The 16609-nt window shown below is 31.9% G+C and overlaps 1 protein-coding gene across 1 annotated transcript in view; it reads right to left on the bottom strand.

Moving 5' to 3' along the window:
• The window catches only part of LOC114325377 (uncharacterized), a 34661-nt gene extending 18267 nt beyond the window's left edge, over nt 1-16394 (bottom strand). Inside the window, exons 1-2 of the mRNA XM_028273437.2 lie at nt 15886-16394; nt 4236-4482 (exon numbers count right to left, since the gene is read on the bottom strand). Coding sequence (XP_028129238.1) covers nt 4236-4482; nt 15886-16166 — 528 coding nt within the window. The 5' untranslated portion in view covers nt 16167-16394. The remainder of the gene's footprint in view (nt 1-4235; nt 4483-15885) is intronic.
• Nucleotides 16395-16609: the final 215 nt, after the last annotated feature.

Genomic DNA, 16609 nt, shown 5'->3' on the forward strand with positions numbered 1-16609 from the left:
ATCAGCAAAGTTTACAAGGTTTGAGGAACCACTAATCACCGCATTTGGCAGGTCATTTATATAGACCAAAAGAGAAAAGGCCCCAAAACGCTGCCCTGTGGTATACCTAATTTTTTAAGTTTATCGGTTCAGAGTAAACCTTACATCACTGTTTCTCCAAGCATACTTTTTGTATCTATCTGTAAGAAATGATTTTATCCATTTCAATGCTGGTCCCTGTATTCCATAACAATATAATTTTTGCAATAGGAGAGCATGATCTAGGCTATCAAAAGCCTTAGATAGGTCTAAAAAAGCACCTAGTGTTTTCATTTTTGACTCTAGTTTTTCTAGAATTTTTGATATAAAATCGTAGGTAGCTGTCTCAACTGACCTCCCTGCAAGGAAACCGTGCTGCGCACTACTAAATAAGTTGTTTGTAGTAAAAAAGTTTTGTAGTCTGGAATATATTGCTTTCTCGAATATTTCTGAGAATGATGGAAGAAGGCTTATTGGTCTATAGTTCTCCATCTTAGTAACATCACCTTTTTTATGTAGTGACTTGACAATTGTCAGTTTTAAACTTTGAGGAAATTTACCTTGCCTGAAAGAAGCGTTGACTATAAAAGATAGAGGACGACAAATCTCTCATGAAACAAATTTAATTAAGCTGGAACACATTTGAGCACATTAGAGAATTTAAGTATCTTGGAACAACAATAACTGAAGACAATAACGGATCACAAGAAATAAACAAGAGGATACAACCCAGCAACAGATGTCTTTATGCCCTTCAAAACGTTATAAAATGGAAACAATTAACAAGACATACAAAGATACAACTATATGTAACAATCATACAACCCTTTGCCTTAGTGATGTATGGTAGCAAAACGTGGATGATAACAAAGGCAAACGAAGAGAGACTACTTGTTTCTGAAAGAAAAATCCTAAGGAAGATATTTGGACCCGTGCTTGATGAAGCAGCAGGACATTATAGGATAAGAATTAACAAAGAGCTCAAAAACTACACCCAGACGCTAAGACAATAAAACAAAATAAAGTCCAGAAGACTCCAATGGACAGGACACCTCAGAAGACATTCTAATAATAATAATAAAAATGATAGCGTTTTTTGGGTTAAGAATATGTCGACAGTAGAGCGTCGAACTATTGGTTGGTATCAGGAAAGATGTTTCCCGAGACAGAAGGTTTCCTCCTTGCCATTTAGGATCAGGTTATTCCAACTAGAAATTACCTGAAGTACATTGTAAAAGATCCTCAGGTCCAAAACGACAAATGCCGATATGGATGTCAAGTCCAAGAATCCATCCAACATCTTACCGGAGGCTGCCAGGCGTTTGTCGGAACTGATTATAAAGAACGCCACGACTCAGTAGGAAAGATTCTCCACCAAGAACTAGCTAGTAAACTTGGACTTCTCCAAACCGACCATCTTCCTTATTATCAATACGTCCCTGATAGAATGCTTGAAAACGACAACTACAAGCTATACTGGGATCGCACTGTGCTCACAGACCAAACAGTGGCAAACAATAGACCGGATCTCATACTAGTTAATAAACTTACTAGGCAAACAACATTAATAGAGGTGACAATACCTAACAACAATAATCTGCGTGTTAAGCACAACGAAAAGATCGCCAAGTATAGAGATCTCGAAATACAAATAAGGAGACAATGGAGAATGGAAAGTACCCAGACAATACCTATTATTCTTTCTACTACTGGAGTCATTCCAAAGAACCTCATAGAAAACATCAAAAAGCTGGGTCTAAATGAACATCTTTACCAGACTATGCAGAAAGCTGTGCTACTATCGACCTCCAGATGCGTGCGAAAATTTTTGGGAGATACTCCGGAGTACCAAGTCACCTAGGGCTCGACAACACGGAAAGAGTCCCTCCAGAGCTCAATCCTTTTGATACCCTAGGTATCTGGGATGAGTGAATTTTCCCCTTAGAGGGAGTGCGGGCCGTATGGCTAAATCTAGAAATAGCGTTTTTTGGGTTAGGGTGAAAACGATATGTATAAATATCTTGGAGTAAGGCAAGCGCGGAAAATTGACCATAAACAAATGAAAACAGAGATAACTACTGAGTTTATACGAAGGGTAAAACAGCTGCTTCGCTCACACCTTAACAGTAGAAATTTGTTTAAGGCACTAAACACCTACGCATGTTCCGCGCTTAGCTACTCATTTGGCATTGTTAAGTGGACAAAAACGGACATAGAAAATCTTCAGCGAAAAGTAAGAACGCATCTCACAAAGGCACAAAAACACCATCCCAAAAGTGCAGTAGAAAGAACGACATTACTACGAAATTTAGGAGGAAGAGGACTTATGGATATATGTGAGCAATTAGACAAACAAATTGCTAACTTAAGAACTTATTTTCAGATGCAGGCTGAGACATCTACTCTACATCGCGCTATATGCGCAGTAGATGACACAACACCGATCAAACTGAGGGAACCAGAAATGCGCATAAACCACCTCACTAAAGACGAAAAAATGCGCACCTGGATAGGTAAACCTCTACACGGGCGACATCCCAATGAGGTCAGCCAAGACTATGTCGACAATACAGCGTCGAACTATTGGTTGACATCAGGAAAGATGTTCCCTGAAACGGAGGGTTCATTACTGGCCATTCAGGATCAGGTTATACCAACCAGAAATTACCTGAAATATATCGTCAAAGACCCTCAGGTTCAAAACGACAGATGCCGATATGGATGTCAAGCCCAAGAAACCATCCAACATATTACCGGGGGCTGCCAGGCATTTGCTGCAACTGAATACAAGGAACGACATGACTGAGTTGGAAAGATCCTTCATCAAGAGATAGCTATCAAACTGGGACTTCTCCAAACGGACCATCTCCCATATTATCAATACGTTCCTAAGAGTATGCTTGAGGATGGCAACTACAAGCTATACTGGGACCGCACTGTGCTCACAGACCAAACAGTGGCACATAATAGACCAGATCTCGTACTAGTTAATAAATTAACAAGACAAACAACACTAATTGATGTGGCGATACCTAACAACAATAATCTACATAGTAAATTTATTGAAAAGATCGCTAAGTACAGAGATCTGGAAATTCAAATACGGAGACAATGGAGAATGCAAAGTACCCAGACAATACCGATTATTATGTCTACTACTGGAGTCATTCCGAAGACCCTCCTCGAAAGCATAAAAAAGCTGGGTCTGAATCAACATCTTTATAGACCATGCAGAAAGCTGTACTACTCGCGACGGCCAGAAGTGTACGAAAATTTTTGGGAGATACACCTGCATACCAAGTCACCTAGGGCTCCGTGACTTTTGGTCACCTAGGGCTTTTGATACCGTAGGTATCTGGGATGAGTCAATTTTCCCCTGAGAGGGAGTGTGAGCCGTGTGGCTAAATCTGGGCGTTTATTGTCCAACAGAAACCATTTGCAGGACAAAATATTACACAAAAATAAATTAAATTAAATATTAGTAATTCATAGGTACCAATAACACATCAAAAATTTTACAAAACTAAATTTGAATGTAAAGAAATACATTATTAATCACCTAGGTAGATCTTGGCCATAGAAATAAGTTGCTTTAAACTGCAGTTAAATATATCGCAGTAAATACTTAAGGCATTATAATAGCTGCACATGACGAATAGAGGAGAATTCAACATAAGGTTAGTTCTAGCTTGTGTATTCTGACGAAACAATAGTAAGGCTGGTATGGAAAGAACTACCCACTGGAAGAAGCCCATGTGGATGCACTCGACTCTGGTGCTGAGATAATATAGCAGATCTTAAAGCTATGGGAGTGGAGAGTTGGATGTAGATTGCTTAAGACAGGCAGGAATGAAGGCATGTTGTTGAGTTAGGTAAAACCCATGAAGGATTGTAATCCCACATAGTAGTATGTAGGTAGGTAGTTAACAGATCCCGAGTCATAACAAAATTTATTCAGAGACAAGCACAAAAGCCAAACTTTTTGTGAAATTAACTAAAATAAATAAATTATATGGTTCAGTAATCTCAACGGACAAATGGGTGAAGTGTGACAATAAAGTACTTATTTGGACAATGTGGAAAGGTTGTAGTTAACGATAATGTTACTTGGACATAATGTTAAAAATGTAGGAACAATTTTTCTATAACAAATATGCAGTGTAAAAACAAATAAAAGCAAAATAAACACTACGTATAACTTTATTTTCAAACTTTACCTCCTTTTTGGCTTTTTTCAGTCTTTTTTCGAGAGCATCAATATCAAACTCTTCCATTTCACTCTTGTAGTTCCCATAATTCTTGGTAAAGCATAAAATTGCCTGCGGTTCGGGAACTGTGGGGTGTTTGTTTCTGTTTACAACACCTACTAAATTGTCAAAATAGGTAAAATTGACAGGTTTCCCACAGTCTAAAACCTCATCGGCTGTTTGATACTTTTGGTATGAGTTCGGGTTTGTTCCATTTCTGAAAACAAATACATTTTATTGATTTTTATATAGATTACTAATGCCTGGTTGCACCAACAGAACTTAAGCTCCAGCTTAGCTAAGCTCTACTTATAGATAGGGACTCCTTGAGTATCACTTACGTTGCACCATAATTTTAGATTCTTACCATATTATCAAATATATCTATTATTATATTATGGTATTCTTAATGTAATATATTATAATTATATCATATTAATTCTTATGATATTCTGGACTTAAGCTTAAGATCTGTTGGTGCAACCGGGCATAAAGTCCTTATGAATATTAACAATATATAAGGTGAGGCAGATAACTGGCCTATTAGAAATATAAAAATAAGAAACTTAAAGATAAAACCCATAACTAAATTAAAATTCATGGTGACATTTCAATTATTACTTTAATCATCGTCAGAATAATAAGTTTCTTGAGCGGATGCTTTAAAATAATTTTAAAGGAACAAACAATAATTAATGAAACCGTAAAAATGACATTGACAATCATTGGGTTAAGTCAATAATTTCAAACACGCCATGTCTTGTTGCGTGTTTAAGGGTGGCTTCAAAAGAAATATGGATAATGCCTCCTTGATGCTGAGTTCCGTTGGAGAACTTGCATGACCAATGATTGAGAAGTCCTTACGACTAATAGGGTGGTCAGAATCAGTCATATGTTGGAATACCGCTGAATTTGGAATTGTTCTTGATCGTCTTCCTAAGTGAGGAGTGACACCTAAGTGTTCGCAACATCTGACATTAAAGTGACGTCGAGTCTTCCCGACGTACGTAGCTGCACAGCTACTACATTTGAATTGGTATATAATGTTAGATGCGAGATCACCAGGAATCATGTCTTTCACATGGAAACCAGATCCTATTCTTTCCAAAGTCGTGAAAGCAAATCTTAATTCTATAGAGGGAAATGCTTTTTTAATTGTTCTACGGATGTTGCGTCGGATTTGTAAGCTGTGGTAACCAGTATATGGAAGTTTGATATATATTTTTCCATGTCAAAGACATGATTCCTGGTGATCTCGCATCTAACATTATATACCAATTCAAATGTAGTAGCTGTGCAGCTACGTACGTCGGGAAGACTCGACGTCACTTTAATGTCAGATGTTGCGAACACTTAGGTGTCACTCCTCACTTAGGAAGACGATCAAGAACAATTCCAAATTCAGCGGTATTCCAACATATGACTGATTCTGACCACCCTATTAGTCGTAAGGACTTCTCAATCATTCGTCATGCAAGTTCTCCAACGGAACTCAGCATCAAGGAGGCATTATCCATATTTCTTGTGAAGCCACCCTTAAACACGCAACAAGACATGGCGTGTTTGAAATTATTGACTTAACCCAATGATTGTCAATGTCATTTTTACGTTTTCATTAATTATTGTTTGTTCCTTTAAAATTATTTTAAAGCATCCGCTCAAGAAACTTATTATTCTGACGATGATTAAAGTAATAATTGAAACGTCACCATGAATTTTAATTTAGTTATGGGTTTTATCTTTAAGTTTATTATTTTTATCAAGTTTAATGGTGTGTCTTTATCGGTTTACTGTAAAGAGACCGAAATCATTAGACCGAAAGCAGTAGACCGAACTCATTAGACCGAAAAGCACTTTACCGAAACCTCACTAGACCGAACAGCAGAAGACCGAAAAGCAGTTCTTTTTACTTCTCGCAGTAAAAGAGAAAGACTAATGTAATTACAACTAAATGTTGTTTGGATGGTTATTATAAACAGTTAAAATGGTGTTAACGTCACTCTACCCTTAATTTATTTTTACCTTCACTAATTTGTTTAACGGATGAAAATGATTTTATATCAGACTGTACAGAGTAATAATTTACACAGTCTATATATATAAAATAATGCAAAAAAATACAATAAACAAAAAGACAGATATACAAAATCTTAGCATAATTTACTGCAAACTTTTTAAATTTATTTACCACTTCGGTCTAATGCTGTTCGGTCTAGTGAGCTTTCGGTAAAGTGCTTTTCGGTCTAATGAGTTCGGTCTACTGCTTTCGGTCTAATGATTTCGGTCTAATTGTCGTGTACCGTCCTTATCTACATATATTAGAAATATATCGGGAACTAAAGGCAACAGAATTATGAAAATTGGAGTGAAGGGGTTTTGAAGAGTGATCTATTTAATGAAAATATTTTCACCTATTTGCTACTTCCGGTTATACCGGAAGTTGCTTATAACTTCGTTTTTTTTAATGGGACACCCTGTATATTTTTACATTTTTGGATTCTCCTCAATGTCTTCTGTCTTAATATATGAGGTTTTGTAATATTATACAGGGTAGTTTAAAAGATAATTACGTGTTTTTCTAAATTTCGTAGCAACATTCACACCGTTTAGAATTGTAGCAGTTTGACAAAAAAAAAACTCTGTTTATGTTTAAATGGTTTTTAATATAGTCTACTATTGTTAAGAATTGTTAGTATAGCTAATTTTTTAATTTTAGTATACAGGGTTGGTCGAAACTTGGAAAGAGTATTCTCTGAGTTTTCTTAAATGGAGCACCCTATATTTTAGTATTGTATTAAAATGATATTTTATGATACTTTTTTATTTATTAAGCATTCCCTATACCTAACTTCTTTTATTTGTGCTTAATTGTTAATTGAACCAAGAATCTTAATTACGTAGTTATTTTGATAGCTCAACCATTATTGCTAATTTTAAGGAGCAGTCTAGATTAATATGTATTCATTTCCGAAAAATTATTTGTGATTGAATATTTTCACGGCCAACCTAGTAAAATTTCACGTATTTTTTGTTACAATTAATATTTGGCTTGAATCACCCATAACTCACAATTTAAAGCAGTTAAGTATAGGGAATGTTTAAGAAATAAAAAAGTACCATAAAATATCATTTACACACAATACTAAAATACAGGGTGTTCCATTTAAGAAAACTCAGAAAATACTCATTCCGAGTTTCGCCCAACCCTGCATACTAAAATTAAAAAATTAGCTATACTAAGAATTAATAACAATAAAACACTATATTAAAAACCATTTGAACGTAAATAGAGTTTTCGATGTCAAACTAATACAATTCTACAGGGTGTGAATGTTGCTACGAAATTAAGAAAAAAAAACGTAATTATCTTTTAAACTACCCTGTATAATATTACAAAACCTAATATTTTAAGAAAGAAGACATCGAGGAGAATCCAAAAATGTAAAAATATACAGGGTGTCCCATTTAAAAAATCGAAGTTATAAGCAACTTCCGGTATAACCGGAAGTAGCAAATAGATGACAATATTTTCATTGAATAGATCACTCTTCAAAACCCCTTTATTCCGATTTTCATAATCCTGTTGCCTTTAGTTCTCGAGATATTTCTAATAGGACTTTTATCTGCCTCACCCTGTAGAATTGATATTAATTTAGTAGGTAGTGTTTTCTGTATGTTTTTCAAATCAGTTCACATTCATAAACATGTGGTAAAAAATTTAGACTTTTAATTTAATTCTCTCCCTCCCTTTCATCATAAAGCGTCGTTTACAATCAAGGCCCCCTCATGTAGACATCGCAATAACAACTGATGACCCCGCCTTTTCAATGATTTTAAAAAAATTAAATGTTATTTTTTGATTTTTTAAAATCAACTATAAAACTTTATTTATGAATGTATCATAACAAGAATAAATGATTAAGATTAATAATCCACTTAAAAATAATTTAGTTTGTATTTACAGTTTTTTTTATTTGTTCATCCGTAGTTAATTCGCAATTTATCTGTTCCCCCATTGCTATGCTTTCTTTGGCAATATTATCTGCAATTTCATTGTTTGTTATTCCTACGTGTGCTTTAACCCAGAAGAATTTTATAAATTTATTTTGATCTTGTAATTTTTTAATAATTGTTTGGATTTTAAAGACAATATCATTTGTTGTGTTTGAGTTGGATTTTAAAATTTTTAGAGTTGAAGGTGAATTGGGGAAGATAATGTTCCTCTTCCTGTTGTACATATTCTAGTCCTTTTAGAATTGCTATTGCCTCAGCTGTGAAGATAGATGTGTTTTTATGTAGCTTATAGTGTTTTTGTATTTACAGTAAAACCTCTGTTAACCGAAACCTTTTTAACCAAAACATCGTTTAACCGAAAAGACTGACAGTTTCAAGAATTTCGTCAATAAAAATAAATTTTTATCGCAAAACAGAAACAATTCGATATTAATTTGTCAAGATCGTCAACATTGCTTTCATAAAACTAAAGAACGCAATTAAATATACATCACATTACGAAATCACCTCATAGTATTTTTTAATACCAACTTTGACCAAGAATACTATGTAATTTGATACAAGAAGAATACAAAAAACAATGTTATTTTTAACCGATATTCTTGTTATTCGAAATGGCCTCCCCCTCAATTATTTCGGTTAATGGAGGTTTTACTGTATTTTCACTCCTGATATTCTAGTCTTGAGATATTTAATCCACTATTTGATAATTCTGAAGATTAATAGATCAAGCTAACTTTTTAAGGTAAGTTTTCAACATTATTGATGATAATTCATCAGTAAAGGAACAGGCACCTAATAATAGAAACACAGGAAATGATGAGTATTTATAAAGGAATACTGATCATTATCTTAGTTTTTATCAATATAGCTTCCTTAAACTTTAAATATATGCTTTCATATTTTTGTATATTATTGAAATAACAAATTGAAAAATATATGCTTAACCCATTATAGGTCAGCACCATATTTATAGATCATTAATACTTTTATTTTTTTTTCAACCTTTAAAATTTGTTTAAATTTAAACAAAAATGTTTCGTCGATATTTTTAGGCTGTAGTGAACTGAATTATAATTTTTATTGTACTAAATTTTTAATATCTTTCCAGTAAAAAAATACATCGGACAAATGAGCTGATTTCAATGGCACAAGAAAATGGTTTCAGAACCTTGTCAAAGAATACATGGTTCAAATCTCTGTTAGATTCATTATTACATGGTCAGAAGGGAGTTTTATAGAAGCTCTGGCAAAAGAAGTTAAGTTTTAGCAGAGTTATCAAAGGACTGTACTTTATTATACATAGTTGTAATTTGTAATGAGGAATATTTTTTGGGAATACTAGATGAATAGAAAAGTAATGGTTGTCTTCTGAATCTCTTTATATTTTGACTCCCCTTCTTTTTTTTACTTTCCCTATCAATACTGAATATAGATCTTTAATGTTGAAAATGTTTGTAATTTGTGATATCACAGATGTATTTTTTCTCATTCTATCCACTATTTCGTTTCAAATTACTCCACTGTGTCCTTTAACACGTTCCCTGCGAATGGCATACATGTGAGCCACATGATGCCTTCGCCAATGTGTGTACTGTGCGCATGTATGCCATTGATTATACACATTTTTAATATGTGTATTTTTGGTCCGTTCAGAGTATCAGTCTTAGGATCAGACATATGCACGCAACATGTTAACCCAGAGTAATGTTACTGTTTTTTTTTTGTGAATTTTAGTTCATGTAATAAATTTTTGATATCAAGTATAATCGAGTTTTGGAAATGATCTATTGGATGGCTACAAATAACTTGTAATGCTGCCTGAGAGTATGACACTATTACAATGTTCTCACAATAATTGAATTGATTATTGTTGAAAGGGGGTAAGTGCCACTTTCTACTTTTCGAGTTACAGTAAAAAATCCTTCATTTGGTGTTGAAAGGAAGCAAGCACTGATGCACTGCATGGATATAGTTTATACTACGAAACTGCATTTAACTTCAAATGGCATGCATATAGAAAGAGAGAAGGGTTTATTACTATAAATTGAAATGCAGAAGATTAATTCCAATCTTGCACTTTTGTTTTAAGTACTTTATAGGGCTGGAACACCAGAGTCTTTTATGTAGTCAATTAATCATGTTAATACATACAGGGTGAGTTTTTAGTGCGGGATCGGTCGATAATTCCATTACGGTATAGAATATCGAAAAAAGTTATTTAGAAAAAATGTAGGCAATGATATTCTCCACGCTTGGAAAATATGTCCATTTCTACAGGGTGATCAATAACAGCGTGGTATATCAAACATATAATTTTTTAAATAGGACACCCTATATATTTTTTTCATATTTATATTCCCCTCATAATTCTTGTTCATATAATATAGGGTTTTGCATTATTATACAGAGTACTTAAAAAGTTATGACCATTTTTATTTCGAAATCCCTATGAGATTAACACCCTGTATATAAAGAAGTAATTCATAGACAGTAATTTGTTTTATGTAGTAAGATAAACAATATACTGTAGTTTTTAAATTAAGTCCAATTGAAATCATTGACGAATGTTTGTATACAGGGTGAACTACAAAACCAAATTACGATTTTCTCTATTTTTTTAAATGGATCACCCTATATTTTATTTTTCAAAAATATTGTATTTATTATACTCTTTCATTTTTATATAGCATTCCCTATATCTAAACTTATTACTTTCGGGGATATTTTTAGTTTTCTTCAACTTTCGGGAATACATTCAATTTTTCTAGTAGAAATAAGTTGGTATTGAATGATAATTAAACAAAATTATTTTTATTCAATAAATAACTAACACAAAATATAAACCATAGCAATAGGCAATGAATGTATCAATAGATGTGATATTAAGGAATTATCATATTTCCCTAATATTCAAGAATCATACAAATCCTACAAAAAAATATACCTAGGTATCTTGTGTATAATAAAATTACAAGATTATTTTTATTTAATAAACAACTCACACAAATATAAATCAAAACAATATACAACTAATTTAATAGTTTTTAGATTATTATATCAACAGCATTCTAAGCCAAGAAGTTTTTAGTAACACATTCCTAATTGCAGATTGTGACCCGCAGTTATTAATAATATAATTTTCATATTAAATTTCATTAATATGCATCAAGAAATCCCTACTTTGTTAACACTCAAATTAGGTGATCTATAAATGTTTAAGGTGATATTGTTAGAGATTATGTGATTGGTCCACATTTTTTGACGGTTCAGGTTTTTATAAGACGGTGCTCCAGTTCTTCCAAAATTGATTTTTTTCAAGTGGGGCTATATAAAAAACCTTGTATACCAGAAGCATCCAACAACGCTTGATTATATGAAAAATAGAATAAAATAAGCTTTTAATAATATTGACTTACAAAAATGTTAGAAATGTGGCTCGGTCATTTGAATATCGGTTACAAAATTGCATAGACGTTGAAAGTGGTCATTTTCAACATTTACTTTAGACTTATATCCTTAACATCACATTAATTGGTACCTTCATTAAATTTTGTTAGGGTTTATTATTTTTTGTTAGTTATTTATTGAATGAAAATATTTGTTATATTATTGCATAATACTTATTTGTTAAGTTATTATTATATTTATAAGAATTGAATGTATTCCCGGCAAATGAAGAAAACTAAAAATATCTCAGAAACTAATAAGTTTAGGTATAGGAGATGCTATATAAAAATGAAAGAGTATCATAAATACAGTATTTCAAAAAAAAAATAAAATATAGGGTGATCTATTAAAAAAAAATTGAGAAAATCGTAATTTGGTTTTGTAGTTTAAAAGTGCTTATAAAAATGAATGTTCTACTAAAAAATTCTTGGCTTAGTTGATATACCAATCTAAAATATTGTTTTGATTTATGTTTCATGTAAGTTATTTATTTAATAAAAATTATCTTGTTATATTATTATATACAATAGAAAGTTTTTTTTTGTAGGAATTTTACGATTCTTTTATATTACGGAAATATGATAATTTCTTAATATCACATTTATTAGTATATTCACTGCATATTGCTATGGTTTATATTTTGTGTTAGTTATTTATCTAATAAAAATAAGTTTGTTTAATTATCACTCAATACTAACTTATTTCTACTAGAAAAAATTGAATGTATTCCCGAAATTTGAAGAAAACTAAAAATATCTCGGAAAGTAAAAAGTTTAGATATAGGGAATGCTATATAAAAATGAAAGAGTATATTAAATACAATAATGTTGAAAAATAAAATATAGGGTGATCCATTTAAAAAAATAGAGAAAATCGTAATTTGGTTTTGTAGTTCACCCTGTATACAAATATTCGTCAATGATGTGAATTGGACTTAATTTAAAAACTACAGTATATTTTTTATCTTATTACATAAAACAAATTATTGTCTACGAATTACTTCTTTATATACAGGGTGCTAATCTCATAGTGATTTCGAAATAAAAACGGTCATAACTTGTTAAATACTCTGTATAGTAATGCAAAACCACATATTATATGAACAAGAATTATGAGGGGAATATAAATATGAAAAAATATATAGGGTGTCCCATTTAAAAAATTATATGTTTGATATACCACGCAGTTACTGATCACCCTGTAGAAATGGACATATTTTCCAAGCGTGGAGAATATCATTGCCTACATTTTTTTTAAATAACTTTTCTCGATATTTTTACTATAATAGAGTTATCGACCGATCCCGCACTAAAAACTCACCCTGTATATTAACAGCTGGATGGAATTAATATGACATTATAGTTGGGTACTTACTTAATGAGAAGTATAATATGATATAGAGCCTCGGGAGATGTTTTTTATTTAATAAATAACTGACAACAATAAAAGCACACAATTAGATGTTACCATTCTTCTTCTTCTTCTTCTTCGTCTAGCCATTCACGTCCACATCTGAACATACGCCTCTTCAAGTCTTCCTTTCCATTGTTTTTTGTTGTACGCTACTTGTAGCCAATTTTTCCCCGCAGTCCGTTTCAGATCATCTGTCCATCTCATAGGAGGTCTGCCTCTGGGTCTTTTGTGTTGGTATGGTCTCCAGGTTAGAATTGTTCTGTGCCATTTGTTTAGATCGCTCCTAGCTACATGTCCAGCGTATTCCCATTTTAATTTTAATGATTTTTGTACCACATCAGTGACTTTGGTTTTCTGTCTTATCCATGTGTTTGTTTTCCTGTCCTTAAGTGATATTAAAAGCATTGCTCTTTCCATCCCATGATGAGTGACTCTGAGTATGTTCATATTCTTTTTTGTGATTGTCCATGTTTGTGCCCATTGTGTTAATATCGGAATAATGCATGCCTCAAAAACTTTAGATCTAAGATGTAGTTGAATTTGCTGATTTCTGAGTATATAGTTTAGTTTGCCAAATGCTGCCCATGCTAACTTTCTTCTTCTTTTTTCCGTTTGAATTTCCCTATTTAGTATTATTTTTTATCCTATACTTCAGTTTATTTCAAGATGCACTAGAAATAAACAACCAAGATATGTTGAATGTTACAAGGAACACTGCCAAATGCCAAATTTTATCAATATATACATGATTTTTACCATGTATATATATTGTATAAATCCCAAATCATGATTTACAAAGTTTATACATTGTAAATCATGATTCAAGGGTACTCCTGGTAACATTGAAGTGTAGTGGTGGGTTTATTTTTAGTGCATCTTGATTTTAAATTTAGTGTAAGTATATACAGGGTGTAACAAAAATAGAGGTCATAAATTAAACCACATATTCTGGGACCAAAAATAGTTCGATTGAACCTAACTTACCTTAGTACAAATATGCCTACAAAAAAAGTTATAGCCCTTTAAAGTTACAAAATGAAAATGATTTTTTCCAATATATCGAAAACTATTAAAGATTTTTTATCGAAAATTGCCATGTGGCATTCTTATGGCAGGAGCATCTTAAAAAGAAATTATAGTAAAATTTGTGCACCCCATAAAAAATTTATGGGGGTTTTGTTCCCTTAAACCCCCCCCCCCCAAACTTTTATGTACGCTCCAATTAAATTATTGTTGTGGTACCATTAGTTAAACACAATGTTTTTAAAACTTTTTTGCCTCTTAATATTTTTTTGATAAACCAGTTTTAATCGAGTTGCGGCTTCTTTTTTAATATATTTACATAAAAATTTTATGGGGGTTTTGTGCCTTTAAGTCCCCCAAATGTTTGTGTACGTTCCAATTAAACTATTATTGCGGTAACATTAGTTAAACACAATGTTTTTAAAACTTTCTTGCCTCTTAGTCTTTTTTCGATAAGACACCTCTTATCGAGATATGGCTTCTTTTCTAATATAGTTCAAAATATATCTCAAACTGTAATTTATAAATAAATTTTCATATTACTACCAGGTCTCTTGTCAGTATACAAATATGTGGTGGATTTGACAAATATTCAAAATATCTCGATAAAAACTAGCTTTTCGAAAAAGCACTAAGAGGAAAAAAAGTTTTAAAAATATTTTGTTTAGCTAATGGTGCCACAATAATAATTTAATTGGAACGTACGCAAAAGTTTGGGGGGGTTCAAGGGAACAAAACCCCCATAAAATTTTTATGGGGTTCACAAATTTCACTATAATTTCTTTTTAAGATGTTCCTGCCATAAGAATACCACATGTCCATTTTCATTAAAAAATCTGTAATAGTTTTCGATATATCGGAAAAAATCGATTTTCATTTTGTAACTTCAAAGGGCTATAACTTTTTTTGTATGCATATTTGCACTAAGGTAAGTTAGGTTCAATCGAACTATTTTTGGTCCCAGAATATGTGATTTAATTTATGACCTGTATTTTTGTTACACCCTGTATATTCGTCAACTTTTTCTATAATTTTGTCGTTTATTATTGTCACAGTTTCTTAGGAGTGCATGACTTTTGTTTTCTTTAAATTCATTTTCAGTTTTTTACGTGTTTCCATTAGAGTAGAGTATTACAATGCAAAGAGTTACCAGTGTTGCAAATTCAAATTAATAGATACTGGAGTTAGAAGGTCTTTTATAACATTCGTCATAGAGTTAACATAATCGACTGATACACAAGGGTTTATTATACTGAAAGAGAATAATTTTTGTACAATCTGGTAAGTATAATAAAGTCTTGTTTAAAAAAAATGGAGTTACCAGTATTGTCAATTACAATGAGGATATGGATATTACATAAATAAAAGTCTGTCAACTGCACATTAACAAAAAAAACTGTGAATATAAAAAATTATTGGTAATTCGGCAGAAAATACAAAATTCACTCTGTCAGTGTGAACAAAAAGCATCCAGATGAAGAGATATACCAGGAAAAAGAATTGAGGAAAGCAAAATAAAGAATTGAAACAATAAGTATTATAAATAATATCTGTGTAATTAGCTTAAAATAGGGCAATTCTTCATCCAGTTTATTATTTGAGATATAATGGATATTATGTCCCCAAACCAGTACTTATACTAAGGCTATTAAGGGAAAAGATCATCAACTTAAAGCTTGTCATTATTATCTAAAATTGTACATAACACAATCATAAATACCTTCTGTTTTTACAATCTGAACAATAATACTGAATGGGCTGTTTGACCCATGTCTCTCCATAATGTTCAGTGGATAAAATAATATCAAACAAAGGATCCCCCGAATGAAAAATCGGTTGATTATCCGAATATGAAATTATAGACGGAAATTTCGTAACTTTGATAATTTTCGTTTTATCAATATTTAATTTCCACAATGACGTTTTCGACTGTATGAGTATTACTTTGAAAATTAAAATCCATAAAAACACTTTAACATTTTGGAAATCCAAACACATCATTCACTCTTCACTGCTATTTGAGGGGCTGAATTTTTTATTTTTTCTTGATAATTTTCCAAAAATATTGACGGCCTAGGGCCTCAGAAGGTAAACAAATCTTTTTCTTCTGTTTTCTAATCTTCAAATCTTCCGAATATTGTGCTGTCAATAAATAAAAGAAGAAAACAAGACAAATGCAGGGACACCATTATTATAAATAAAATCATCCCTACTTTGTATCAATTTTTCGCAATGGTTACGATTCCGACTCGCGGGAAGTAAACACCTAGACCTAATAAAAATTTTTATAGTCTGACGACTATAAAAAGATAATAGAAAATATAGTTTGTTTACTAATATGTTTTTTAATAGAATTATATTACATTTGACTTTTTTTTTATAAAAATGGTCGCATATAAAATTATATCTATAAAAAAATAGCATATTTCATGAGTGAGAGAATT

The sequence above is a fragment of the Diabrotica virgifera genome, chromosome 6, assembly GCF_917563875.1.
Source record: "Diabrotica virgifera virgifera chromosome 6, PGI_DIABVI_V3a".
Taxonomy (NCBI): domain Eukaryota; kingdom Metazoa; phylum Arthropoda; class Insecta; order Coleoptera; family Chrysomelidae; genus Diabrotica; species Diabrotica virgifera.